This window comes from Camelus bactrianus, chromosome 32 (assembly GCF_048773025.1).
Source record: "Camelus bactrianus isolate YW-2024 breed Bactrian camel chromosome 32, ASM4877302v1, whole genome shotgun sequence".
Classification (NCBI taxonomy): Eukaryota; Metazoa; Chordata; class Mammalia; order Artiodactyla; family Camelidae; genus Camelus; species Camelus bactrianus.
In genome coordinates this window covers 7,257,293-7,284,585 of record NC_133570.1, presented here as the reverse complement: position 1 = coordinate 7,284,585, position 27,293 = coordinate 7,257,293, and the positions used below count along the sequence as shown (strand labels likewise).

Sequence of the window (27,293 nt, the reverse complement as noted above, 5' to 3'; positions counted from 1 at the left end):
AATAGCTCAGTGGGTTCAATCCCCAGTACCTCCATTAAAAAAAACTACAAATAATAAATGCTGGAGAGGGTGTGGAGAAAAAGGAACCCTCCTACACTATTGGTGGGAATGTAAATTGGTGCAGCCACTGTGGAGAACAGTATGGAGGTTCCTTAAAAATCTAAAAATAGAGTTACATTATGATCCAGCAATCCCACTTCTGAGCATGTATCTGGAGAAAACTCTTAATTAGAAAAGATAGACTCACCCCAGTGTTCATAGCAGCACTATTTGCAACAGCCGAGACATGAAAACAACCTAAATGTCCATCAACAAATGAATGGATAGAGATGTGATACACACACACACACACACACACACACACACACACACACACGAATATTACTCAGCCATAAAAAAGAATGAAATAATGCCATTTGCAGCAACATGGATGGACCTAGAGATTATCATATTAAGTGAAGTAAGTCAGAAAGAGAAAGACAAATATCATACGCTATCACTTATATGTGGAATCTAAGAAAATGATAGAAGTGAGCTTATTTAAAAACAGACATAGACTCGCAGACATAAAAAACAAAGTCATGGTTACCAAAGAGGAAAAGAGAAGGGGAAGGATAAATTAGGAGTTTGGGATTAACATATACACACTACTATATATAAAATAGGCACCCAACAAGGACCTACTGTATAGCACAGGGAACTATACTCAAAATTTTGTAATAACCTATAACAGAAAATAATCTGAAAAAGAATAAATATATATATATATGTATAACTGAATAACTTTGCTGTACACCTGAAACTAACACAACATTGTAAATCAACTATACTGCAATAGAAAATTTTTTTTTAATTTATGGTTTCTAAGTTTGTTACAGCTGCAGAACTTAATTCAAAGAAGTGGAGGCACAAGCCCTAAATGGAGTCCTAACTCTGAGACAGAATGCCCTCTTGAGCAAAATGATGCTGTAAAGGGCATTACTTAGTACCAATTATTTTTCAGGCCTACTTGCCTTCAAAAGGAGGTTTTCATGAGCTCCACTCTCAGAGGAAAAGATAAGGAGGCTAAGGGGCACTGAGATAGTCACCAATGCACAAGGGGGTGTTGAGGTATTGGAATGGGTGGACAGGAGGATTTAGGAAGTATAGGCCAGAGATGATAATTCTGAAAATGTCCCCACATTTTTAAGCTAAACATTTCCTTTTTAAGAAAAATTATCCAAAATTTGGAAATAAGACCAAGAGAGGGAAGTGTAGTTCCTTCCGTATCAAGGACATTGTTTTTAACAAGCCCACCTAAGGATTAATTGTCTAGCAGGAGTTGGCAAACTTTCTGTAAAGTCCAAGATAATAAATATTTTAGGCTTTGGGGCTATATGCTCTCTGTCAGCTATTCAACTCTGTCACCATACTACTCTGATTTTGTAGTGCAAAAGTAGACTTAGACAATATGAAAACAAATGGATATGGCTGTGGTCCGATAAAACTTTATTATAAACACAAGCAGCAAACCAGATTTGGCCCACTGGCCATATATGAAGGCCAATGAATGTATCTTTGTTTGCCTAGCAGTTTACTGCTGATTAAAGTCTCAGAATTTTGCCTGGTTTGAGTTTCAAAGTATTCCTCTCCAAAATAGAAAAGAACCCCAAAGGTTAAGTTTTTATTACGCTGACGAGATTAACCGGTTTAGTATCTAAGACTCCTAACTTCCTCAAATATCTACTTCCTCAAAACACTCTGAACCAGCTTAACCATCTTACTGTTTCCTCTTTAACAAGCTGAATAAATTTTTGACATGTGTTCATTCTCTATTTGAATGAGTCACGCTTAGATGTTGTTGTCTGTTATACTTTTGTTGTTCCCCAGTAATTAGCAGTAAAACCTATTAACTAAGACCCCTGTGCTACCATGGAGGGTACCAAAGGAAGAAGGAATTTAGGAACTGCATCTCATTCTATTGTTAAACTCAAGAGGACAGAAGGAGGGAAACCCCTTGTGAAGGGGACAGAGTTTTTGCGCCTTTGGCAAATAATAAAAAGCCTATATAACTTCCCCCCAAAATTCCCCTACCCTCAGCCTGAATAAGGCATAATTCTTTATACTTCCAAAAATGGACTATGGGAAGAGTCATTCTATCTTACCCAGCCTCAGAGTTGATCTCTAGGATTTCACTTTCACATTTCAGTCCTAAAGTCCTAACCTCCTCAAGTCGACTTTTTAAAACAACCCCACACCCAGGTGTTATGGACTGAATTTCTGTGTCCAACTTTTAGGTTGTGCATTTTTTTCAGTCAATACCTGGACTTTTGGTATCAAATCCATGAAATCATTGCCAAATCCAATAAAATGAAACTTTCCCCCTGTTTTCTTCTTAGAGTTTTATAGTTCTAACTCTCATATATAGGTCTTTGATCCATTTTGAGAAACTTTTAACTATTAAAATAGACAGATCCATCAAATTTTTCCTTAACAGCCTGTGCCTTTTTATATATTTTTGAAACCATCATTTCTTACCCCAATATTCTGTATCTTCTTCTAAAAGTTTTAAAATTTTGCTTTTGCTTTTACCCCTGGAATTTACTCTTGTATACGGTGTGAGTTAGGGATCCAATTTAATTTCTTTCTCCCAGAGGGATAACCAATGTCCTCCTTCCATTTTTTAAATAATTTTTCCCCCAAATTTGTAACCTTACCTCCATTTCCTCTCAGGTTTCCACATAGGCATGAGTCTCTTCTCCCTCTTAATATTTACCTAGCTGAGCCTTCAAAAAGTCCTTTCCCTTTCATATCTGTTTGGTTGGTCTACTAAGATCACAGTTCTAGCTGTAAAAAATCCCTGCCCTTCTTGGGAGAGTAATCAGTGTGAAAATGGGAGCAAGCTGGCAGGGACCACAGAGGAAAAACATCCCACAGGGCACAGGGGACCTGGGTGAAGTCAATTATGCCAGCACTGAAAGAAAAATCCAAGCAAAAACAAGCAGTTTATGGAGTACAAGCCTCCCCCATTCTCCTCCCGAGACCAAGGATTTCATGCCCCAGAGAGGGCACCAGATGGGAGAAGACAGAAATCTGCTGTTACCTCTGCCAGTCTCACTTCCATATCTATGTGTCTGTTTCTCTTTCACATGATTAAAAATACTGTAAATTAAAAAAAAATCCCTGCTTTCCTCCAGTTTAGCCAGCCGGTCTTCCTTTATTTGTCTTTCACTCCTCTACTGGTTCTGTTCTGGTAGTATGACAGAAGCTTTTTTTTAAAAAAAAAAAGTTAATGTATTTGAGGTATATTTGACATTATATTAGTTTCAAACTGATTTGATATTTGTATACATTGTGAAATGATCACTACAATAAGACTCGTTAACACCCGTTACCAAACATGCTTAGGATCAAAGTTTTTTCTTGTGATGACGACTTTTACGACCCACTCTCAGCAACTTTCAAAATTATATGCCAGGGGGAAGGGTATAGCTCAAGTGCGCACATGCTCAGCATCCAAGAGGTCCTGGGTTCAATCCCGAGTACCTACTCCAAGTGGAAATCAATGAAGAAACCTAATTACCACCCCCTCATAAAAACAAAACAATACAAGCCAGAAAATATGCCATTGTGCTGTACACCAGACACTGACACACTGTAACTGACTGTACTTCAATAAAACAAAAGCGTATGACAGAATCATATTTTTAAAAACAACCTAGTTCTTCCTTGATTCCCTAAGCAAACCTTTTTCCCAGAGACAGCCTTCTAGGCATAAGCTTCATTAACTGCCTTTTTAGGTTCTGTATTTTCATTAGCTTTCTCTACCTCCACCCACAAAGAAGTATATTTCCTCTATAATAAGGATCATGTTCTTTTCATTTGTTTTCTGTAATAAAATATAACCCCATTCTGCAGGTAAACTCAGTCTGGTCTCCTCAAAAGTCCAAAACCATGATCAAGGATTATGCAATTAACAAATCAGAGCCAACTTGGGATCCCAGGAGTGAGGTGAGCCTTACCAGCATGTGACAAGCCAAATAGAGTCAAGAGATCAATGCCTCCACAGGTCCTGCTCATGACCCTGATTGAGGCTCAGAACAACCTACAGAACAGATTCGGGGCTGCTAACTTTGCATTATCCACCTACTCCCTGTGTTCATGCTGTAAAAAGACTACAATCTCACAAACAAGAGCTCTGTTCACCCTGTAGAATTTAGCTGGCTTTGCTGTTTAAAATCCAGCCTAAAACTTTGCTGAAATATGTAATATAAGAAACAAAAAATTTCTCCCATCAAAGCCTGACCGTCTGTAAGCTAAAGTGCTGCCCTCTTTAAAGTAAGCCTTCCCTGGGACAGAAAGACTTTTTTCCCCAACAAACGTAACCCCTGCCCGAGCCACCTGCTGAGGTCAAAGCTGTACTCATGCGGGTTAGGTCAAGGCCTGCCCTAGAGGTCCTTGAACTTGGGACCCTGCCAGTTAAAATCTTGCTGAACAACTGTAGCTGTCACAAACTGTCCAGGTCAAGCATCCACTTGACCCAAAATTACCTTTAAGCCTAAAGCCCTGAATGCATCAGAAACTCGATCCCCATGTGGTATTTTAGCCCCCAAATGTCAGGCCTTATGCCTGCTTCTGAAGTTTTCTGAAGAGAAAATTAACATGTTGGGGGGTTATGAGGTGATAATTAATTATCCCCTTCTTGGCCTTTCTCAATTCTAAACCCACTGAGACATACATGCATAAATCGGGCAGCTGGAGTGCCAAAGTATCAGCTTTATCAATAAGGCTTATTAGAGAACATGGCTTTATTATGCACACAATCCCCATTTGGATTACACTGACTTACCTGGTCACAGACTGGGTTCCTGCAGGCCTCCTCCCAAGGGACAGGCTCCCCATGATGGAGGAGGAAACATGAGTATCCAAAGGTCAGACCACAGCAAGAAAGAAAAAAAGAGAAAAGACTGGGCCACATGCTCGCTAAAACCAAGCTCCCCCAAAACTGAGTTCCCCTGCTGAGTTTATGATTGATCTCTCTATCCAAAACTTTATTACTTTTCCTGTCCCCCCTCTTCCCCTCAGGATTGAGAAGTATCAAGAAAGGAGGGTGGCTGAAACTGAGCAGGACCTTGTGGGGCCTTCCCAGGTACAAGTCCCTTGGTGTTCCCCACTTCTTGTTTGATTGGAATCAGAAGGCTGATGATTAAATATTCCCAAAACATCACCCTGTTACCTCACCACCAACCAATCATAAAAATGTCCATGGGGCTGATCAGACACCCTACAACCCTCACCCCAAATGTTGCCTTTAAAAGCCCTTGCCTGAAAGCCATTGGGGAATTTGGGTCTTTTGAGCACTAGCTACCTGTTCTCCTTGCTTGGTGCCCTGCAAATAAATGCTTACTTTCCTTCACCACCACCTAGTGTCAGTAGATTGGCTTTGCTGCATGAAGGGCAAGGGGACCGAGATTCAGTTCAGTGACATCAGCACCTTCTTCTGAATCCACCAATCAGACCCACTCCTCATCCCATGAAGGTAGTAAGAAAGAGATCACAAGTTTTCCCTCAGTAGTTTTTCTACTGAGGAACAGTAGTTCCCTATCCTCTATCTAAATTAGCAGAGCATAAATTCCCTTCTAAAAGCTGCCTTTGGTTTGGTGACTTATTCTTGATTCAAAATTGTAGTCATGGTATCAGGATCACAGGGTGTTTTCAGGATTCACTTTGTTACAAGCCAAACTCAAAGTGGCTTAAGGAAAAGAGGAAATTAATATGAGTTCAGGGACTGATCTTCCTACAGGCAAAGCTGGATTCAGGGGTTTAATCAATATCAAAAGGCCTCTGTTTCTTACCATCTTTAGGCTCTGCTTCTCTCTGAATTGCCTTCATTCTCAGGCTGGCTCTTCCCAAGTAGAGGCAAAAATGGCCTTCAGCAGCTCCAGACTTTCATTCTACCAGCTTAGGAATCCTGGTGAGAATTTCTTAATGCTTTCAGCAAAATCCCATAATGGTGTTTTGTTGGCCTAGCTTGGGTCAATGTGCCTTCTTACTGCACCAATTACTGTGACCAAGAGAATGAAATGCTCTGACTGGTTAGACCTGGGTCATGTGCCCTCTCCCCACCCCACCAGTGATCCAGTTCCACCCAAAGTGCATGAATCAACATGGATTATTCCTCCAAGGAATGAAAATACTATTGTCAGAGAATGGGAGGAATGGATTCTAGGTGGGAAAAACATGACCATCACACAATGCAAAGCAAGATAAATTCAATGGAAAGAACAGCCTGTGGCTAGTGCCTTCAAAAGGGCTTTGCAGGGCAGCACAAGAGTGTCCTGGACACCTCTCCAGTTAGCCCAGCTCAACCCGTTACATTTCTCTGGGAGTATCATGTTACTTGCCCCCCTTTTCTCAGCTCTAAAACAAGTTGCTTGCTCTATGCGACCTCTTAATCAACAGCATTCACTTCTCAGGTACTTATTTAGCACCTATTGGATGCTAGGCACTGTTCCTGACACTTGAGATAAATAGAATGGTGAATAAAATACACAAAATCCCCTGCTCTTCTGGAAATTACATTTTAGTCAGGGAGGAGACAAAAAATAAAAAAAAGAAATCAGTCCTATGTGTTATGAAGGGAAATGCAAATAGGCCGTTGGGAGTTTTCGCATTTAAAGAGGTGGTCAGTGTAGATGAGGCAGGTAATGTATATGGGATGTGTTCAGTCTATGGTATCTATTGTTCTCACTATCATTATTACTCTTATTTTATTTTTTATTATTTTATTATAATTATAGTATTATAATTAATGCATATTAATAGCATTTGGTGACCCCCTTGAAGTCTCCGGCATTAAGTATCATCAGCTTAGCATATAAGGCCCTCTGCAGTAGGTCCTAAGCTATTTTTTTGATTGTGATATAATTCACATACCACAACATTTACCCTTTTAAAGTGTACAGTTCAATATATTCAGTATGTATCTAAGGTTGTGGGACCATCACTACTGTCTAATTCCAGAACATTTTCATTACCTTAAAAATGAACCCCAAACCCATTAGCAATCATTTCCCATCCCCCCTCCCCTCAGCCTCTGGCAACTACTAATCTACTTTCTGTCTCTATGGGTTTGCCTATTCTGGACATTTCATATAAATAGCATCATATGATATGTGGTCTTTGGGGACTGGTTTCTTTAATTTAGCATAATGTTTTCAAGGTCTCCATGTTGAGGAATGTATCAGTCCTTCACTTCTTTTTATGGCTGAATGGTCCCTAAGTTATTTTCCTAGCCCCATTCCTCATTATTCCCCATTCAAGCCCTGAGGCTGAGCTGCGCTAGACTAGTTGTTCTCCAATCACACGCTGCCTTCGTTGTGGTTCCATTTCTTTTTCTTGGAATGGTTATACCCCCTCCTCAGACCTCCGTCTGTCCATGTAGGCCTCTAACAGTTGTCACCACTTCATGAAGTGCCCTGAGTGTTCTTTCACCCCATAGGATCCTCTTTCTCCTCCTCACACTTTGCTTTTATTTTCTCTATATATTTACTTAATTTTAACCCTCCTACTACACTGTGACTGCCTTGAAGGGACCAACCTTAGCCCAGAGCCTCAGATATAACAAGTGCTCCCCAAATATTTGTTCTGTTATAAGGAATTGGTATAACCCAGTGTTTCTAAACTGGGACTGACTTTGCCCCCTGACCCCAACCTCCAGGGGACATTTGGCTATATCTGGAGACATTTTTGATTGTCACAACTAGGGGGTGAGGTGTGCTACTGGCATCTAGTAGGTAAAGGTCTGGGATGCTGCTAAACTCCCTCCATTGCATAGGACAACCCCCCACAGCTAAGAATCGTCCGGCCCAAAATGTCAATAATGCCAAGGTTGAGAGACCTTGCCATAAACTAATTAATTCTTCTTTGAGTAGGTTAGCAAAAAGAAATCAGACAAGATCTGCGTACCAGTCCGGCAGAAAATCTCATTAGGGATTTTGTGTGTGTGTGTGTGCTTTTTTTAGGAGCTAGGGGTGACTCTAGTGCAAAGCTCTTTCCTAATGCCATAGAGGTGCCCTGGGAGCACAGATGGTATTTTCACCACTCGCTCGCTTCTGAGAGTGACAACTGACCTCCCAGGAATCCTTGAAGTGCTAGGAATGTAACTCTGCTAAGGAAGAAAACTCTTAGGGTTTTTTAAGTCTAGCAAAATGCCACAAGTGAATTGTGCTCCTAGGGGAGGGCACGGGAAGATGGTTTTTGTTTCTGGTTTTATTTTTTTTTCCCAAGTAGCCTCTTCTGGCTACTGGGGTATTGCCATGAAGTGAAACTTTTCTTAATTGCTCTGGAATAAATGATTCAAGGGAACCTGAGGCCCTGTCTCCTCTCCTTTCCAAAAAGTGCAAAGGAGCTTTGAGAAAGGATTCTGTTCGCATTGTGCTCCAATGAGCAACTCATTTGCTGAAAACTCATTTGCAGGAAATTCAAGGCACTCGTATCATCTAACTGTGAAAACAGTAGCCCTGTCAGAGCAGAGGTTACCAGCTTCAGAGTCACATCTTATGTTCCTGCTCATCTCAACCAACCGGTTCTTGTGAGTGACATGGAAATTAGGTAATGTATGCCTTGGAAATGAAAGGTAGGAGCAGTCTGAAGGAGTTTGACGAGGCAAGGAATAGGGGTTGACATGCTATTTTAAAAAGTTTGTCCTTGGGGTAGAATTACCTGACAGCCTGGTTGGGATTTGGAAGTGGTGTGAGCTTAAAAAGAACAACCTTTAGCACAGCTGGCATAGACATAAATGCCAAGTAGAGGTTCCGCAAAGCTCCACCCCCTCTTCTAGGTGTACTCCAATTCCTGTGGGTCATAAAAAAAGGCAAGGTGTGATTGCATTCCTAGGATTGCTGTATTTTTTATCCAATAAATGATCTTTTTTTTTTTTTTTTGGTCTACGTATTTGACAAAATGCCACTCACTATGTGAAGTGATTTGTTCAGGCCCATTTTGATGAAAGCTCAAAGGACAGAAACATATACTTAGCACACTGTGAACCGCAGAAGTGTTTAATGATGACGGTAACAGGATAACGGAATGTGCTTGGAGTGGATGGTTGGCAGGCCTTTAGATGTATTAAGACAGGTATAAAAAAGAGTCATTTAAGAATGAGATGGGACTCCGCAGAGTGACTGAAGTTCTGTCAAAAGTGAACTGGAAAAGGACCAGTGCTTCCGGGTGAGTTTATGTTTCAATAAAAAGAAAAATTATTCCAAATTAGATCACTTGCCTCAAATCTCTTTTTCCTTTTATTTGTGAACCCTTTCATTCAATCATTCCTTTATTCAACAAATACAATTTTTATATTATTTATGGTTCCTATTCAATTATGCCTTCTTTAATTCAACATTTACAAATTGCTTTAGTTCTAATAATACAATGGCAAATGATCCTTGCCTTTGGGGAGCTTGGGATCTAGTGAAATATTTATTCATTATTTCATTTATTTACTAAAGTGTTTACTGTGTGCGCATATGTTCTGGGGATACAGTAAGAAAGAACACAGGAACCTCAGGTAATGGAATTACAATCTAGTGGGTGGAAGGACGGCCTAAAGCAAAGGTCCTGAGACAGCTGTGAGCATGGCTAGAGCCCAGTTAGTGAACGGGGCACAGCACCAAAGAGGATGAAGAGGTATGCAGGTGCTAGATTATTTACTGTTTCACTAGTATGGTCTGTAATCTGAATGTACTCATATACACATACAAACATGTAACACATATTTGGTGAGCTAATCTTCCCACTAGATTACAAACTCCCTCATTAAATTTAGTTATTATTCAACCTAAGTCATTTCAGAAGATTGCTTAGTCAAAATCTGGAGAAGGCAACTGTGATGTCTTTGTTAAGGGTAGGCTGAGAGCTTTAAAAAAAAAAAAGTAGGGGAGGGACTGCCTTTCTTGCCAAGGTCTGTCCTTTTGATGAGAAGGGATGGCAGCTGTAGGAGGAGAGAGGCGGCCTGTCATCTTTGCAAGTCTTTGGCACTGCATGACCTCTCTGAGTGCCCAAGTCAGAGGTGGGGAGAAGACCTGCTTACCCAGGTGGACCCGCAAGAAAATTAAGATTTGGGGCAAAAAAATGGGGGGCTGGAATTTTTTATTCCCCACTTGGCAGAACCATCTGCAAAGTCTAAAACACTTCTGTATGACAAGTCTTCAATGGCCATTCCTGTATCTCCATCATCATGTTAATAGGGACAGATAACATTTTCTCGAATTTCCTAAATATTATGCAAAACGGCTCTTCTTTACAAACAGACTGCCGCCCCTAAACCTTTCCAATATATAAGTTCTGGAGGTGTCACGAAATTTGTGTACTTCAGTTTCTTAGTATAAATACTACAAAATAATAATACGTAACCCCATAGTTTCTTTCAGGTTTTCCTCTAAAAGAACAGTGGTGTTGTTTAGAACAACACCCTTTAAAATATATGGTTAAAACAAGGGAGAAAACTTTCAAGTACCCACTTGTAATTCTCAGTACTTAGACTCGGCGTCTGGGGAATCCTCCTAGGTCCTAGATGCTAGGCAGCGAAGCAAAGAGCGACTACCACTCCTGGACTACAGCTCCCAGGAGACATTGTGTCAACACCCTCTGCGCACGCTCCACCTCTGTGACTGCATAGGGCACCGAGCCCAGGAGGTGGGGCTTGAGCATGAGCCGCGAGTCGTGGGCGGGGCTAGAGGCGTGGCCATAAAGGGGGCGGTGCTGCCGGGGGGGCCCGGAACACGCTAGTGGAGCGGAAGATGGCGGCGGTAGCGGTGGCTGCAGCTGGGACCCCGGTCGGGCTGAGGTGGAGGGGCCTCCGGCTCTGACCTCACTCTGGCTCCGGTGCGCGCGGCAGAACGTGTGCGAGGCTCCGCGCGGCGGGCAGGGGCGGCAGCGGCGACTGCGCGCCGCCCTGAGGAGCGTCTCAGGGGCGGCGCGGCTGCGGCTGAGGAGAGAGCCGGCTCCGGGCCTCCGCGTCCTCTTACTCCCCGGGGCCCCCGCCTCCTCGGGGGGGCGGCGGCGGCGATGTTCTCGGTCCTCTCGTACGGGCGACTGGTGGCCCGCGCCGTGCTCGGCGGCCTCTCGCAGACCGACCCCAGGGCCGGCGGCAGCGGCAGCGGCAGCGGCGACTACGGGCTGGTGACGGCCGGCTGCGGCTTCGGCAAGGACTTCCGTAAGGGCCTCCTCAAGAAGGGCGCGTGCTACGGGGACGACGCGTGCTTCGTAGCCCGGCACCGCTCGGCCGATGTGCTCGGTGAGTGCCAGGCCGGGTCCCCCGCCCTAACCCCGGTCCACCTCCCGGGGACTCCCCTGCTCCGGACTTTCCCCGCTCCTCTGGGCTGTAAGAGGAACCCTAGAGCCAGTAGTAGCTCACTTGTAGGGAGCGCTTACTATGTGCCAGGCGCCGTGCCAAGCTCTCCAGGGTGCGCGTTCCACTTGAACAGCCCCCATTTTAGAGATGAGGAGACTGAGGCGCGGAGCGGGTGAGCCACATGCTCAAGGTCACACAGCCAGAGAATGTGACCAGTTTGTCCGAGCCCGGAACCGCAGTGTTAGTCACTTGGCAGTACTAGCCCCGGTCGACCTCGTCCCCTCCCCCGGCGACACCTGCAGGCTCCGAATCTCGCTCCTGTTCCCTCCCTCCTCCCTCTGCGTGCCCCGGGGATCCCTGCTTCTTAGTGCTCCTGACGCCACAGCCCGGTTACGGGCTGCGGGATCCCGAGCAGACTGCCTGTCAGGAGCCGAGCTGCATTCTTTCGTCGCCTCGTTAGAGACAGATCTCCATCCTTGTCCGAGTCTCGCAGTGGAGGCCGCTGGCCTGGTGAAAAATCACTTGCATTGCATTCTTCCAAACTGACCTTGCCCACTTGAGGTCACTTGGGGTAGAAGAGAGTCTCCTTGACGCAAAATAGAGTGGCCAAACCCTCTTCTAGACTGCGGCCAAGAAAGCCTTGAGAATTGGTGAAAGCCTTTTCAGACCACAGGTGCTTCCAACGGCCTATTCCAGTTACACCTTAGGGGGTAAGAGATCGCAGAGATGTTTAAGTATACTTCACAAGCAATCAGAAACTTTAACATAACGTGTGCCTTTGGAGACAATGTGTATGCCGTAGAATCCTGTGCCAATAAATCTCTTAATAAAGCACTTCCTTTGAAAATGAAGGACATGCTGTCATTGAACTTAGGTTCAAGTATCACTTTGGTTTCACTTCTCGGGTGAGATTGAGTTTCTGATTACTTTACATTTCATATGCCAAGGCAAAATTTGGCATTGGAACAAATGGTCCTGTAACTTTATGACAATTGCTTTTAAATTTGGTCTCAGAATAACTGCCTTTTATCTTTGTTTCTACTCATGTAGTTTTGTGAACATGGAACTAGAAAGGTTGTTCTCAGTTTAATTTATGAAAGATTCCATTACCTGAGTTGAAAAATCATTTAGTGTTTAGGCAATACTTGAGACTCCTTAGAAGTGAACTTGCAGATTGAAGTCTGTACAAATCCACTGTGAAGTCAGCTTGACCCCGACTCAGTATCTTTTCTTAAAGGGCCGTTGTCAGTCGCTGTCTTTTTTCAATACAATTAGAAGCACTTCACTCAATGAGATTGTGACCTGTGCTACTTTTTCAAGTTGCAGTTACAGTGCAACAGGATAGGAGATATAAAGTCACTAAGGTTCCCCTCTGTGTGCTGGCTTATGTGAAGTGTTTGTAATTTGAGTGATGATTTGGGGATATTTTAATGTGTCAAATTCCTCTGCTGAAGCTTGATTTAAAGATTTTTGAAGGGTCCCTTAATGGAGTGGGGTATTCATAAGGATATTGGGAAATTTTGATCAAGCCCATTCTGAAAAAAGTATAAACATGACGTCCTGCAGAAACTGGCCTAGTTTGGTGCTCAGCTTTGCCACTCTGATCTGTGGTTTGGGGCAAGAGCCTCTCAGCTCATTTTACTCGTCTAGACTAGAGGATGAAGGGGGTGGACTTCCTGACCCTGAAGAACGTCTGACCATCAGATCGTATTTTCTTTCTATTTTGAAAAGACAGGACCCTTTGTTATTTTGGGCCTCAAGTAACAGACATTACTTCCTATCTTACATGGGCACCTTCAGTAGATTTCTTCTGTTTTCTATCTCACGCTTAATCAGTGGTTCTTAACTTTCTTTGGTTCACTGCCCAAGGGCTCTTTCCCCAGAAAAAATGTGCAAAGAGACAAAATTTTGCATAGACCTTTCGAGGACTTCACTGACCCCATGAGATCCATCCATGTACCACCTATCAGTCCATGCATGGATACCAGATTAAGAACCACAGCTCCTTACCCTTCTTGAAAGGAATGTCGCTAGGCATAACCAGACAGATAATTGCTTATATGACCTTGGGGTGGTTGTTGACCATATTTGACAAAGAGCCATTTTGAGAGAGAGAGAGAGTGTGTGTGTTGTAGCAAATCAGGGGAAACATTCTCTAGGACTGTCCTTTTCTTCCAGAAAGCCATCTTGGGAGCCACCTGAAACAACTTCTGAATTGGCCTCATTTGATCTTTAGTTTCCACAAACCAGGTCATATGATGGTGATTTCTATTTTATTGACACTGTCGCATTTTGGGCAGGTCTGATTATCTTGGTGTGAAAGGTAATGAGTCTTAGTCTTTAATACTGCTTTTACTCTGAAAGTTGGAGTTGTAAACTGAATTGCATTAAAAGGCTATGTTGAAGGGGGAGGGGTATAGCTCAGTGGTAGAGTGCATGCCTGGCAAGCAAAATGTCCTGGGTTCAATCCCCAGTACCTCCATTAAATAAACAAACAAACAAACAAACCTAATTACCCTCCCTCCCCAAAAGGCTATGTTGAATAATAATGTTGTGCTGAACCTCAGTGCTTTGAACCTTCTAGTTCTATAGATAATTCATTTTCTTTGGGTTGACACTGTTTATTGCTAAGTATCTATGCAACTCACTCTGGTTGTCTAGGACTCATTGTCTGTTTGGAATGAAAACTGTTTTTCTTTTCATATTAGAAAGAGAAAGCTGTTTTATTTCTTTAATTTAGAATTGATCTGTCCTGTTAGTCATGCAGTGACTAAAAGTACTTGGTCCTTTACAACATTTTTGTATAGTCCCACTGGATTTCTTTTAGGAAAAACCAACTATGGCGGGTGTGGTGAGACATAGGAACCACTCCTATCCCCTGGAAAATTGGCAAAGGTGCTTTCTCTTTATTAGGTCCAACAGGAGTAAACCAGTACCAGCAGGAGCTATGTGCACTCTTCTTTTTCCTTCCCTGTGACTAATACTGAGTTCTCTTATTACTCTATATGGCATGGATGCCTAAGTACACAAAAATATGAGAACTGCCTGGTGTACAATTGCTGGGCCTCCCACAACCCTAAGCTACTTAACAATAGAATCAAAGACTGTTGAGAGCTGTTAAGACTTAGAAATCTTGGAATCCAGTTCTTTCATTTTACTGAAGAGAAAACGGGGGCCTACAGAGGGTCAAATGATTTTGCTAAGGTTACTCCACTAGTTAATTGCAGGATTAGGACTCATGTTAAGACTCCTCATTCCTGTCCTTCTTCCATTAGATCACTGTTTAAGTTTTCTTGAGAAGATAGGTGAACTCAAAACCAGTCTGTCTTCTGGTACTGTTAAAGCATTCTGGTATTGCTTTTCTTACTTAAGGGTGTGTGTGTGTGTGTGTGTGTGTGTGTGTGTGTGTGTGTGTGTGTGTGTGTTTACAACTTCTTTGTTCACTCTCTGACTCATAATTAAAATGCAACAAAAACTCCTCTGCATACTAAACCACAGTTTACTGAATCCACTTTAAAAAATGACAGCATGTTGTATGCCATGTAAATTCTAGAAATTCTTATAAAAGTAGGATATTTATTTAAGCTTGATTTAACTTGAAACCTTAAAAAGAAATGAAGACAATTTCATATTCTAGCCTTTAGATATGATTTTGATTGTGGCCAGGAATTTGAAGTGTTTTTGTGAGTAATGCCAGTCTTAAAATGAATTGTTTTAAGGTGCAAGAATTACATGAACAATATAAAGATCAAAATTTTATTTAGGAAGTGGTAAGGTAGCATTTGATGTTTTCCGACAGTCATGATAATTTTAATATATTTGGTAGAATCTGTATGAATGAGTTGTCCTTTTAACTCATTTAAAGTACTGGTCACCTTGGGAGAGTGTGTATGTGCACTAATTTCAACCTTTCAGAAACCCTTTTTCTGATTTCCCTCAGCTAGATTTCAAGCCATGTCAGGAAAGGAATCTTATTATATAGTTATAATTTTCTGAAAGTCAAAGTTCAGCTTGATCTGCCTGTTGACAGCAGATATGACCCTGATTGAATTTTTAAAAATTGAGATATGTAATTCACCTGCCATAGCATTCACCTTTTAAAGTGAAAAACTCAGTAGCACAACAGTCATAAGGTTGTGCAACCACTACCACTAACTAGTTCTAGAACATATTCGTTACTCCAGAAGAAAACCCCTATTTAATAGCCGTTGCTCCCCAGTCTCCCCTCCCTCAATACCTGGCAACAGAAAGTAGATTCTGACTCTATAGATTTACCTATTCTGGAAATTTCATATAAATAGAATCACATATGTGGACTTTTGTGTCTGGCTTTTTTCACTTAGCATTAGATTTTCAAGATTTACCACCATCATAACATGTATCAGTATTCTGTTCCTTTTTATGGCTGAATAATATTCCCATTATATGGACATTCCACGTTTTGTTTATCCATTCATCTGTTAATGGACATTGGGTTGTTTCTACTTTTTGACTGTTGTGAATAGTGCTGCTTACGTATAGGCTTTAGTGTGAGCATATATTTTTTCATTCTCTTGCATATGCACCTAGAAATGGAATTGTTGGGTCATATTGTAACTCTAATTTTATGAGCAATAGAGTTGTTTTTTATATATTTATTTTAAATAGTTCTCATGTAATTATTTAATAGGAGGGAAATATTTTTAAATGTCAGATATGTAAAGTTCTAAGATCAATCACTACTTTAAATATGCTGGATTTAATAATTATGCTTTTAAGAAAAAATTGTGGAATGTTAAGGAAGTGTAACAGTTGTGGGTTCAGTAAAAGAGCCTTCTAGGACTCAGAAACAGCAGGATTTAAGAGGCTACTGATCACAAAAGAAAAATAAAGCTACTGACTTGTTGCTCTCTGATTCTTCTGAGTATTTCTGTCGTTCTGTAATAAACAGACTATACAATTGATGGATAGAGGAATTTGCTGTTTGTTTCTTAAATTCCTGCTCCCTGATATTTTTCTCATTTTCCTATATAAATATATTGTACTTCTCATAAGGTTCTTATAAGGCACATTATTTTTAAAGTCATTTCCTCATTGTTATACTGTCAGAGCTACTTTTCCTTTGTGCAGTCTTTAATCTAGAAATTCTTGAGTGTAGTTTAAAATTTTCCTAACTTCCAGCTTCTTTTTCACTTTGTTAATAATCACTTTAAAGAAATCTGGATGAATCTTTTTTATAGAGCAAGTAATTGAATTTTAAAAGCATGACTGTTTATGCTTTTTAGAAAGTATATTTTTGTTAAAAGGTTTTAAATTGTAGCAGAAGGTAGGGTACAGATGTTGGCTGTTTGTGCTGGGTTTTAGAGGGGGGGAATGGGGGACGTTGAGGGAATCTGGATTGGAGTGTTCTTGAACTTTAGCACTGCTTTCTGAAACTGGGCAGTCCATAACCTGAATGATTGCAACAGTATCCAAATGGAATTTGTACTAGTGTGTGACTTAAACACTACACCAGGTTAGAGTATTTGACCCACAACCGCATCCTTTGAATAAACGCTTGTGTCAAGTTCAAACTCAATGTCAAATTCACTTTATGTAGGTCCCTTGCCTTTTAGAGAGTCCTTACCTGGTGCTTTAGATTCAGAACTTTCAGGAAATGCTTTGGAGAGGTAAGTTGACAGTATTTTTTTTCTAAAGAAATTTTACTTTTCTCATCAGTTGAAGAGTGGTGCGCCTTGTGAAGTTTCCCTTTCAAAGTTAATGTTAACTTTTGGTCTCACTTTAGGAACTGGTTACCTAGATCCTAAATTTGTCATTAGTAATAAAATTCAGTGATCTGTCTTGGTGGAGAGTTGCTGAATATTTTAAAAATCTGGTAGTTTTATGTCTCTCTGAGGTTGAAAATAATTTGTTTCCTGTTGTTAAACAATTCACAGAATTACATCATAAATCACAACTTTTTTTGCAAAAGCTGATCCATGCAGAAGGCATTGGGTTGATAACACACACTCATTTAAACTTGAGTTGGCAAGTGGCACAGCTCTTTCAGTTTAGTTTAAAATTTTAAAGAAGATGCTAATTACATTTGAATGGGATCCCAAACAGGATTTTGGGTGGATAGGGTAGGCAAAGCTTTTCTTTAAAGAGTGAAAATACTTCACTCTGTTTTCTCCTAAGCATTTATTCAATATCTGACACAAAATATGACTCGTCTTACCAGTGGTTTAAATAGAGCTTTTTATATTTTACTACGTATTTTTATGTTGTACCTTATTGAATCTTTTAACCATGAAATAGCTGCTCTTATCTCCCCTTAATCTGCATCTGTTTCCTCATCTATAAAGTTGACTCATCTGTGAAGTCAGTCCAGCTAGTATCAAAACTGAGACTTGAACCTAAGTTTTCTGCTTGTGCATCTAGTGCTTTTAAATAAATGGTTTTGTTTTGTGCTTATAAAAGTAACACATGTTCAGAAAAGCACAATATTAAATACCTGTAACTCATACTCAGCTTCTCAGTGTGGTTTCCTCCAGCCTTTGTGTATATACAATTGTATATTCATATTATTAAATAAAATTGGGTTAATGTGTATTCTGCTCTGTAATGTTATTGTTATGTAATGTAAATTGAGCATGTTTCCATACTAATAAGCATAACTGTCATGTTTTACTGTGTGTATAGTCCATGGAGTCCTCTACTTTTAGTTATTTAATTTCCAATTTTCTTTTGCAAGTAACACTTAAATATCTCTATATCTGAGTATTTCCTTAGTATAAATTCGTTGAAAAGGAGTTCCTGAGTCAAAGAATGTGAACTTTTTGAAAGAGTCTGATTTAAATATTAGCATAGGTCCTTCCAGAAAAGTTATACTGATTTGTGCTTTTCCATTTGTTGTGAAATTGCTCTCATCAATAACAACCACTTAACAGTTTATATATTTATGAGGTTCTTGAACAGTTGTTTTTGAGGTGAATAAGTTTGTAGCTGGTGAATAGTTCTAGAATCGATTGAATTGTTGGTATGAATCCCAAGGACTACAAAATGACTGCAAAAAACTTTGCCAGAGACTACAAAACTGACTTGCTACAAAGAGTGCTTTCTGTTGAGGGACTCAGTACTGTTTTGACTCAAGTCAGTTCCAACACATTTTTGCACTAATTTTTCTTTTATTCATTATCAGACTATGTTGAAGAGGGAACTTTTTTCTTTTTGTCTAAGTATGACTGTGCAGTTTGATCTTTCAAGGATGCCATCATCCAGCAGGTTTTTTTTTTTGACTTATCAAAATTATTCTGTACTGTCATTTGAGGTAGATGCAAAAGTTTAGTTGTGCTGAATGAAGCAAGCAAAATGCTTTTGTTTTCATATCAATGTTTGGATAGCAGTTTTGGGTAAGAAAATAGATTTGAGCTATTTACATGAGAGCTAGAAAACTGTTCGTTGCCTTTAGGTTGAACACTATTTGGTAATATGGTCATCAGTGTTTCCATGAAATGAGAAAGTCTAAACAGAGATGTCTTACTCATGCACTGTTTTTAAAAATCCACTTCTCTTGATTCTTGATTGATAACGTTGATCTTATTGTTTTTCTTGTTCATGTATGCTGAATTCACGAACAATCAATGGTCTTTGGATAACAAGGTTAGTGTGCTTTGCGAATACATTCTACACATATTTATTTACAGATCATCTAAATTCAGTGAAGCCAATTAATCTATAACTATCTTTTATTCTTTTATCAGAATTTCAAATTGAAAAATAATTGGCTTGCCTATTTATTAGTGGCTTACAAGGGAAAAAAACTTCTCCAACATTCTAGTCAGATGGTTAAGACTAAAGTAAAAGGACATAGGCCAGTGTTTTTACCCTGAATCATTATTGAAACTTCTCTGAAAACATATATGTGGCAGGATAATGAGGGGAAAGGATAAATTGAGAAGCCTGAAATGGAGCCTTTGCTTCAAAACTAGTTCAAGCAGTGAATGTAATATCGTACGTGAAAAATAAAGTATAGCTGTATCTGTTAACTTTTATAGAGTTTCTAAAACAGTCTCCCTTTTCTTGCAGTGTGACTTAGAATCCCAGAATCTTAGATCTTAGAAAAAGGAACTCTCAAGAGATTTGTCCTCCTACCCTTTATTTCACAGATGACAAACTAAAGTTTAGAGATGTGATTTGGCCAGTGTCCTACAGTCAGTTAGTGGCAAAGAAAGCTGGGAGCTGTGTCTTCTCCAAGATTCCTTTTTAAAGCTCTTTCCACCTGGCCTTTTAACAGTCTGAGAGGAGCATCTTTTAGCCAGCTCCCACCCGGGGCACAACACCTTGTGCAAGTCTAGGATGACATATGGGCTCATTCTCTTTTTGGAGTTCTCAGATGAAAGTTGGTGTACCAGAGTGCTGGGATTCTCACTTATCAGTACTGCCAGCTATATTCATTTACTCATTGTTCTGTTAGTCCTTGACAGGTGCTGTGGAGAAGACCAAGAACAAAATAGACTTTAGCCTTGAAGCTTCCTAGTCTGACGGAGAAGGTACACACATGAACCGGAACAATAAAAAAGAATATTCAGAGATTAGATGTTGTGGAAGCTTGGATTCAGGCCTCGAGAGATGGGTTTTTCAGTAAATTGAGGCAAGTGAGGAGAAGATCGGCAAGGCTCGCAGATGGAAGGATCAGCAGAGGCACAGAAGGAGACTCCCTGAACTATGCTGTTTTGTGGCTAGAGTAGTTTGGGCTGGCAGGGTGGATGGGAGGGCAGTTGAGAATTTGTTAGAAAACAGGTTAAGACCAAATTGTTGAAGGTCACAGTTGCCATGTTGGGTGTTTTGTTTTGTGGTAGGAAACCATAGATGTTTTTGCTTTTGTTGTTTTGGGTTTAGTCTGGTTATTTCTGAAGAGGCAGCACATTTAGATGGTACAAAACTCAAAATGTATTCAAAATTCAGAAGGATTTTGAGGTTTTGCATCTGGAAGCTTCTTTAAGTTTTCTGGCCTGGAAGTATGGATAGGTTGGGCTGCCATTGATCGGGTTAGGAAATGCAAGAGAAGAATCACATCTGGGAATTAAAAATGGAATTGCATGCTACAAGAGGCATTTCACAGACAGAATCACCTGGCTCATGGTACACTTACATTCACTTGGCCTTTGTTGAATGCTCCTGCAGTGAGTCTCATTAGAATCACCTGTACAATTTGTGGGTTTGGTTTTAGTTTTTTGTTTTGTTTTATTTTTAAGTACTTTGCTAGAAGGCCCAGGCCTATCCTGGGCATACTGACTCAGGAGGTGGGGCTTGGGTTCCACAGGTAACCTCAGTGTGCAGCAAGAATTGAGAACTGTTGTGCCAGAAACCAGGCCAGCACTTGGGGATGAAAGATGTTTACCAGTGTGAAAGACATCCCTGAAGGGGGTCACAGTATGGAGAGGGAGAAAGGAGACAGGAAAGTCATGATAGAGGCACTGTAATTATTGTAGTGACCCAAGGAAATGGTTAGACCCACTAACATTTATGTTAGTAGTTGTTAAAGATTTTCCATTTAAAATGAGATTTTTCTAAGTCTGAATGCTGCACATAGTAGGGAAGCAAGCCCTTAAGAGATACTTGTCAAATAAGGTTACTTTCAGAATCACTTCTAGAAAAAGAAAACTGATTTCTTCAAGGTGCAGGTGAATCTTTTTTTTTTTTTTTTTTTTGCCTTGTGTATTTTTTGGAGACAAATATAGATTTGTTCCTTAGTAATTGAAAATGTTGCTGCTAAATGTTTAATGGAATATTGAATGGTGGTAGATGTGTGACCAGAAAAGTTGAATGGACCACTCATCTTTTAAACATTACTTGTGGGTGGGCATTGTCTTTTGATTGTGACCACAGAACATATTTGTAGAGCTTGCAGCCTACGCTAATCGAAGACTCCTTTTTTCTGATTGCCACAGGGTAGACCAATCTGTATACTGTTATTTGGTCTTTTTTAAAGAGAGGCATAATCTTCATTTATTGCATGTCAGCTATGAGCTGAGCACTGTGACAGGCACAATTTAACACCATTATCTCTGTTCCTCACACCAGCCCTGTGATGTTCATAATTTTATTTCCATTCACAGGTGAAGGTACTGAGGCTCAGAGAGCTACCCAAGGCACCCTTCCTAGTCCTGGAGCTGGAATTTGAACCCAGATCTGACTCTGAAGCCTGTGCCCTTGCCCATTGTGGGTATGCTGCCTTTTAAGTCAGAAGTGATCTCTTAGAACTTTGTTTTACTAAGGTGATCTTTGCTGAGTCTGTGTACTACTTAGAACTATTCCTAGTTTAATAGTTGAGCAAAGCCCCCTAATTAAAGCAAATAAAGGCCTCAGGGAGCCTTGTTGAACTAGTCCAGTGGGTGACAGGAACTTTGGCGACCTCAGGCCAGTCCTTTCCTTCCGGGGGACCTCCTAAATACCTTAACTCCTGCAGTGCATTATTTGGGCTGATTGCTTGTGAGTGGTTCCTGGCAGGAGAGTGATAGTCATTTAGCCGGAGGTGAGGTTTCTCTCCTCTTGGAGCTGAAACCTCTCCTTTATTACTTGTACTTTATCTGTATTAGTCAAAATCTGCCCCAAATGCCTCTCTCCTCAACCTCCTCCCCAACAACTCATATATTCATCAAGGCTTATATCAGACACTTCTCCATGAATACTTTTCTGATTCCAGTAACTTTCAGATTCCTTCAGCTAGATGAAATCTGATCTTCCTTGCTTTTAGTGGTGCATATTGTTTTGTTTTATTACAGCCTCTCCAACCCACCCCCCCCAGTCACAACCACTTGATTTTAAGTTCCCGTGGGCAGGAGATCTTTTATTATATGTAAATCTCTTTTGATTCCCTTTTACCATAATGCCTCACTATAGGAAGTGTTCAGTAAAATGTGTTGAATAACTTTAATACTGAATGTAAGCCTAAAATATAGTTCTAACTGGATTTATATAGTTTTTTTGTCATCTCTCCCATAAAGGTAACTTGTACTCATTACTGAAAAAATGGGAAAAGCGTGGAAAATAAAAAGAAGAAAAAAAATTATTTGTCCTACCCTCCCCCCTGCCAAAGATCATTACTTAATTGAACAGCATGTAGGGAAAACATAATTAGTGTTCAGAAATTAAGGGACAGCTCTCCACTTGTCAGGCTTATTCAAAAGAATTATGTTGTCACTTTAAAAAAAAAAAAAGGGAGCTCTTGTGCCAGGGCAGCATGTGACTCAACCTCTCCCAGAGGGTGGTATTTTAGTAAAGGCCAGCTCTTATTTTTATAGAGGGGTGAAGAAAGCAGGGGGTAAATACTATTCTCTTTGGGGTTAGGTCAGGGATATATGACTTAATTGTTATAAATATTAGGTTAACCTTTAAGACCAGAATTCTAGATACAATCTTAGGAAGGAAAAATACTCTCTTAGCCTAAAGGGCTGGTATAAGTAGGTGCACATCAGATAACTGGGCTTTAATTGCTGTTACTTTCTTACTTAAACGTTAAATTATTAGGCATTGTATAACACTACCTAATATCTGGAAACTATAGAAACCTCAGCTTTAATAGAAGCCCTTAATTCTGTAACACAGAAAGGGCCCTGCCTCTACTGTTCATAATTTATAATAAGTGTGACCACCCCCCATGATTTGCTGCTTCCTCCTGTCCAGAAGGCGTTGCTAACAGCATTTAACATTTGAGGAAGATACAGTTACTGCTCAGAAAGGAGTGAAGTGACCTTTCTCTGCAACTTCACCTTCAACTTTAATGACACCCAAGGTCCCTAGCTGCAGTTAAGCCAAAATACCTCATTCCACTTTAAGTATTTGGTATTTAAATGGAAGAGCTAAAGTGAGAGGAAGAACATTTTTCTTTTAAAAAGGTTGACTTTGAGTTTCTTTGCCTTCACACTGTCATTTCCTAATCCTCTTTTTTGCTGCCCAGGATAGTCTGGAAGTTACCGTCACTAGTTAATGAAGTATACTGGACAGTAGGTGTAAGTGTTTGTGTGTGTGCATTTTAATTTGATTAATTATTAAGTAATTTCATGTTTACTAAGCTAGAAAGGAAGAGCTATTTTGGTTGGAATTCTAAAACATTTAAAATAGACTGTTTATTCCTGTTTTGAGTCCATATATGAGTTTCGTTAACTGTCCTGGATAGTACCATTTCCTTAGCAGAATTTGAGTTTTGCTTATAGATTACCTTTTCATGCATTTTATCACAGGGTTGAACCTTTCTTCCTTCCATCCTTTCAGCTTTATTGCCTCAGCTTTGAGTTAGCTGATCTGCTTAGAGATCTTGAGTTCTTGACATAGACTTGGTCTCTGGAGAATCAGAAGACGCAGGTTTCATTATGATTAAAGCAGAGTGGTTGCTTTGGGGAAACTTCTCTCAAAGGGAATATATCAGTTGCTTGTTAAAGTAGGAAGAACATCATATCTATGTAATTTCACCTCTAGAGAACTGAAAGGAGTGTTAGTCAAAGTAAATTGTATTTTTCTGAATAAATCGACTTTTGAATACATTTTTCCAGTAATCTTCCTTTTTGTTCCCTTTGGGATAATTATTTGCAGATACGTTTCACAGTCTTGAATCACAGGGGAGTGTTCTTAATACCCAAACAGTTGAGGCTTCAGAGTTGTTGATACAAGTGTGATCTGTTCCGTTTGATAGAAATTGAGTTTATACTCTGATCTCATTTTTCTCTGGTTATAATGCTTCATGTTGTGATGCCTCTAGACAAGTAAGTTTGGCTCTGAGAACACTAGATTATAGTATTTGAAGAAGAGCCTTGGCATTTGAAAAGAAGCCAGCTGTAGCACTGCAGTGGATACTGCCTAATCAGAGCCTCATTAGATGGAACACTTGCTGCAGAAAGTGTAAAACCAGATATCCTTCCTTATCCCTTGAGTACTGAGGGTCTCCTGCTACTCTTATTATTCAACTCTTGTGATCCAGCCAGATTCTTACTCAATTTCTCCTCTGGAGTTTCAGTTGACTATCAAGTACCCATCCTAGTAGATAGGAGATGTTTCACTGATGGAAAAACAATCCCTGTAGAACCATCTTGCTTCATTAGAGAGTGTGAGGCTCAGTGTAAAATGCCTTGAGATCATCAAAGATGCAAGGGATAAAGCTCTATTACCTTTGAGTACTACTTAGTATTTGAAATTCTGCCAGAGCTGTTTTTGGGCAAAATCAAATTACTAATTTTTCTTCACTACTACTTATATTAAAATTAAAATTTAGAGGGTGGGGGTTATAGCTCAGTGGTAGGGCATGTGCTTGGTGTACATGAGGTCCTGGGTCCAATTCCCAGTGCCTCTGTTAAGGGGGAAAAAAACAAAAGAAATTTTTTTTTTTTTTTTTTTTTTTGAAATTAGGATTTATTTTGGGGGCCATTACTTTCTTCCGGAAAATATTTTGTAACTGATTGCATGTCAGTTTGAAGATGAGTATAGCAGGAAGAATTTAAGAAGAACCACAGCCTCCTGCTGATGGCTGATAATGGACTGTGCTGGAGAGACTCAGGCCAATGTTGTCTTAGTTCAAAATCTTTTTCAAGGTGAACCTTTTGCAACTACACAATTAGGTGGCCATATGATTAATTGGAAAGAGGATTTTTAAGCTTCCATAATTTCAGCTTACTTACCAAGCCCTTTTTTCTCTTGAATTTTTGGCTTAGAATAAAGCTATTAACTAAAATTCTGAGTTTAATAAAAAGCCAGATGATTTATTCAGGTACAGCAAAGTTTTGTTTTTATATGGTTCTAACTAAGGCAAAGACAAAAATGTGTTCATTAGAATAATTGAAATTGGCTATTTAAGAATTTTCTTATGAAAAGACATTTAAATGAGACGATAAAGAATATGAAAAAGAATATATATGTGTATGTATAACTGAATCACTATGCTGTATATCAGAAATTAACACAACATTGTAAATCAACTATGCTTCAATTAAAAGAACAAACTAAAATAAATGGGAGACACCAGAATTACTTTCTCCTTATGTCTTAACTCTTCACTTTAAAAAGCAGTCAATGGAAAACTTAGCAAAATATTATATACAAATCATAAATATAAATATTTTCTAGTGGCTGTTTCCGACTTTATAAAACTTGACATTTCTAGTTGTAAATGGTACAACTAAAGGAATTTTCTGTACCTTAGCCTTTTTGCACAGCTATTTCAGATATGTAACCGTTATCTTAATCTAATAATGGTTTTAATTGGATTTTGGGTCAAAGGAAACACTTAAGCTAGACATGCGCTGACAGAATGTTATTAATGGAGACATAAGATGATTACAGTGAGTTAAAGGAAATAGCTTCTGTATTCGATGCAAACTCTTTATCTTTGCATTCAAAGCCTTTCCAGTTCAGTCTACCGTTTCAGCTTCTCCTTTAAAGAAATTTCATTCTTAACAAACTGGATTACTTAGCTGTTCCTTAAACTTAAATCAGTTATCATACTTATGTTTGCAGTGTGATGCCTAGAGTAAGGTGCAATTCACAAATGAGCTACTTGGCCAGGAATTCTCATTCCTAAGATAAGATCCCCCTTAACTTTTTTTTTTTCCTTCCCCTTAACTTCTTAAGTTTTTGCTCTCTTCTCCCTGAGTATCCAGTCTACCCCTTGGTGTCAGTTCCAGATCTTTGTCAAAGATCTGGCCCTGATTGCCTTCCCAGCTGTAGTCTCATAGTTCTTGACTTTATACAGAACATTTCCACAAAAATGCCCTGCTGGCGCCTGAAACTCAGCATCCCTGAGACAGAATTTAGTATCTTCTAAAGGCATTTCCACCCCCTTAACTAGGGAATCATCTAATCAATACTCAGTCCTGAAATTTGAAACCTATTGGTATAATACGTATTGATAAAGAACCCAGGTGTCTTTATGTCCTATGCATTTCCAGTTATTGTCTGTTCTACTTTTCTCATTACTTCTAACCTAAAATCTTGCAGCTGATGTCTGACCTCTTACCTCTCTCAACCTGTTCTCTCCACTGCTATCAGGATTATTTTTTTTAAATATAGATTGGATTATCACTTCCACCTAGAAAACTTGTTGACTTTTTATTGTGTATAGATAGTAGTTCTCTTCATTAGAAAGATACTGTAAACTATGTGTGTAATCTTAAATTCTCTAGTAGCCACATTAAAAGAATTAAAATGAAACAGATGTTAATTTCAATTAATATATTTATTTAACCCAATATATCTGAACTATTTCAGGACATTCAGCATGAAACCAGCATGAAAAAATTTTACAGTTTTTTGGTACTACGTTTTTGGAATCCAGAATGTATTTTACATTTAACAGGACATCTCAATCCAAATTAGCCACATATCATACTGACTAGTTCACATGTGGCTAGTGGCTCCCATTTTGGACAGTGCAGGTCTATAGCATAAAGCTTTGAGTTCCTGGACTGCAGTTTTGGGCCCTCTACAACTTCAGCTCCTGCCCTGCACATGTCAGCTTCTCCCCACTCACCCAAGCTCCAGTCGTACCTCATTGTCTGCCATTCTTTTCCTTTAATTACTCTTCCCTGCATGTGGAAATCTGACTTACCTTCCAGGGCCAGATCTGAATGCCACTTCCTGAGTAAAGGCTTGCTCCATTCTCTCAGTGCCGCATAAGCATTAACCACTTGCTCTTGACCCTTCTGTAGCAGCATTTGTGGGAGCTGTTTGCCTAGTTCTCATGTGAGTATTTAACTGCGCACCAGAAGGTGAGCTTCTCAGGGGCAGGATGTGTCTCCCTCAGCCCTCTTATTTCCCTAGTGTTCACTGCAGCCTCCCTCCATCTGCTCTTTAGGTATATTATCCTTTGTTGTTTGATATCTTCAAGATCTGAAGCAGCACTCCTTCAACAGTTGTTTTCTTTACCTCTGAATGAAATTTCCCTTTATATCTGGATCAATTCCACGGTTTAAAAAGTGTTCTCTCTCTTTGTGGATTGAAGCTTTTTCTTATG

The 27,293-nt window shown here is 39.9% G+C and overlaps 1 protein-coding gene across 1 annotated transcript in view; it reads left to right on the top strand.

Annotated features, from left to right (window-relative positions):
• Positions 1-10,762: 10,762 nt before the first annotated feature.
• Positions 10,763-27,293, top strand: part of PPTC7 (protein phosphatase targeting COQ7) — a 34,947-nt gene continuing 18,416 nt past the window's right edge. Inside the window, exon 1 of the mRNA XM_010969647.3 lies at positions 10,763-11,275. Within this exon, the coding sequence (XP_010967949.2) occupies positions 11,047-11,275 (229 nt within the window). The 5' untranslated portion in view covers positions 10,763-11,046. The remainder of the gene's footprint in view (positions 11,276-27,293) is intronic.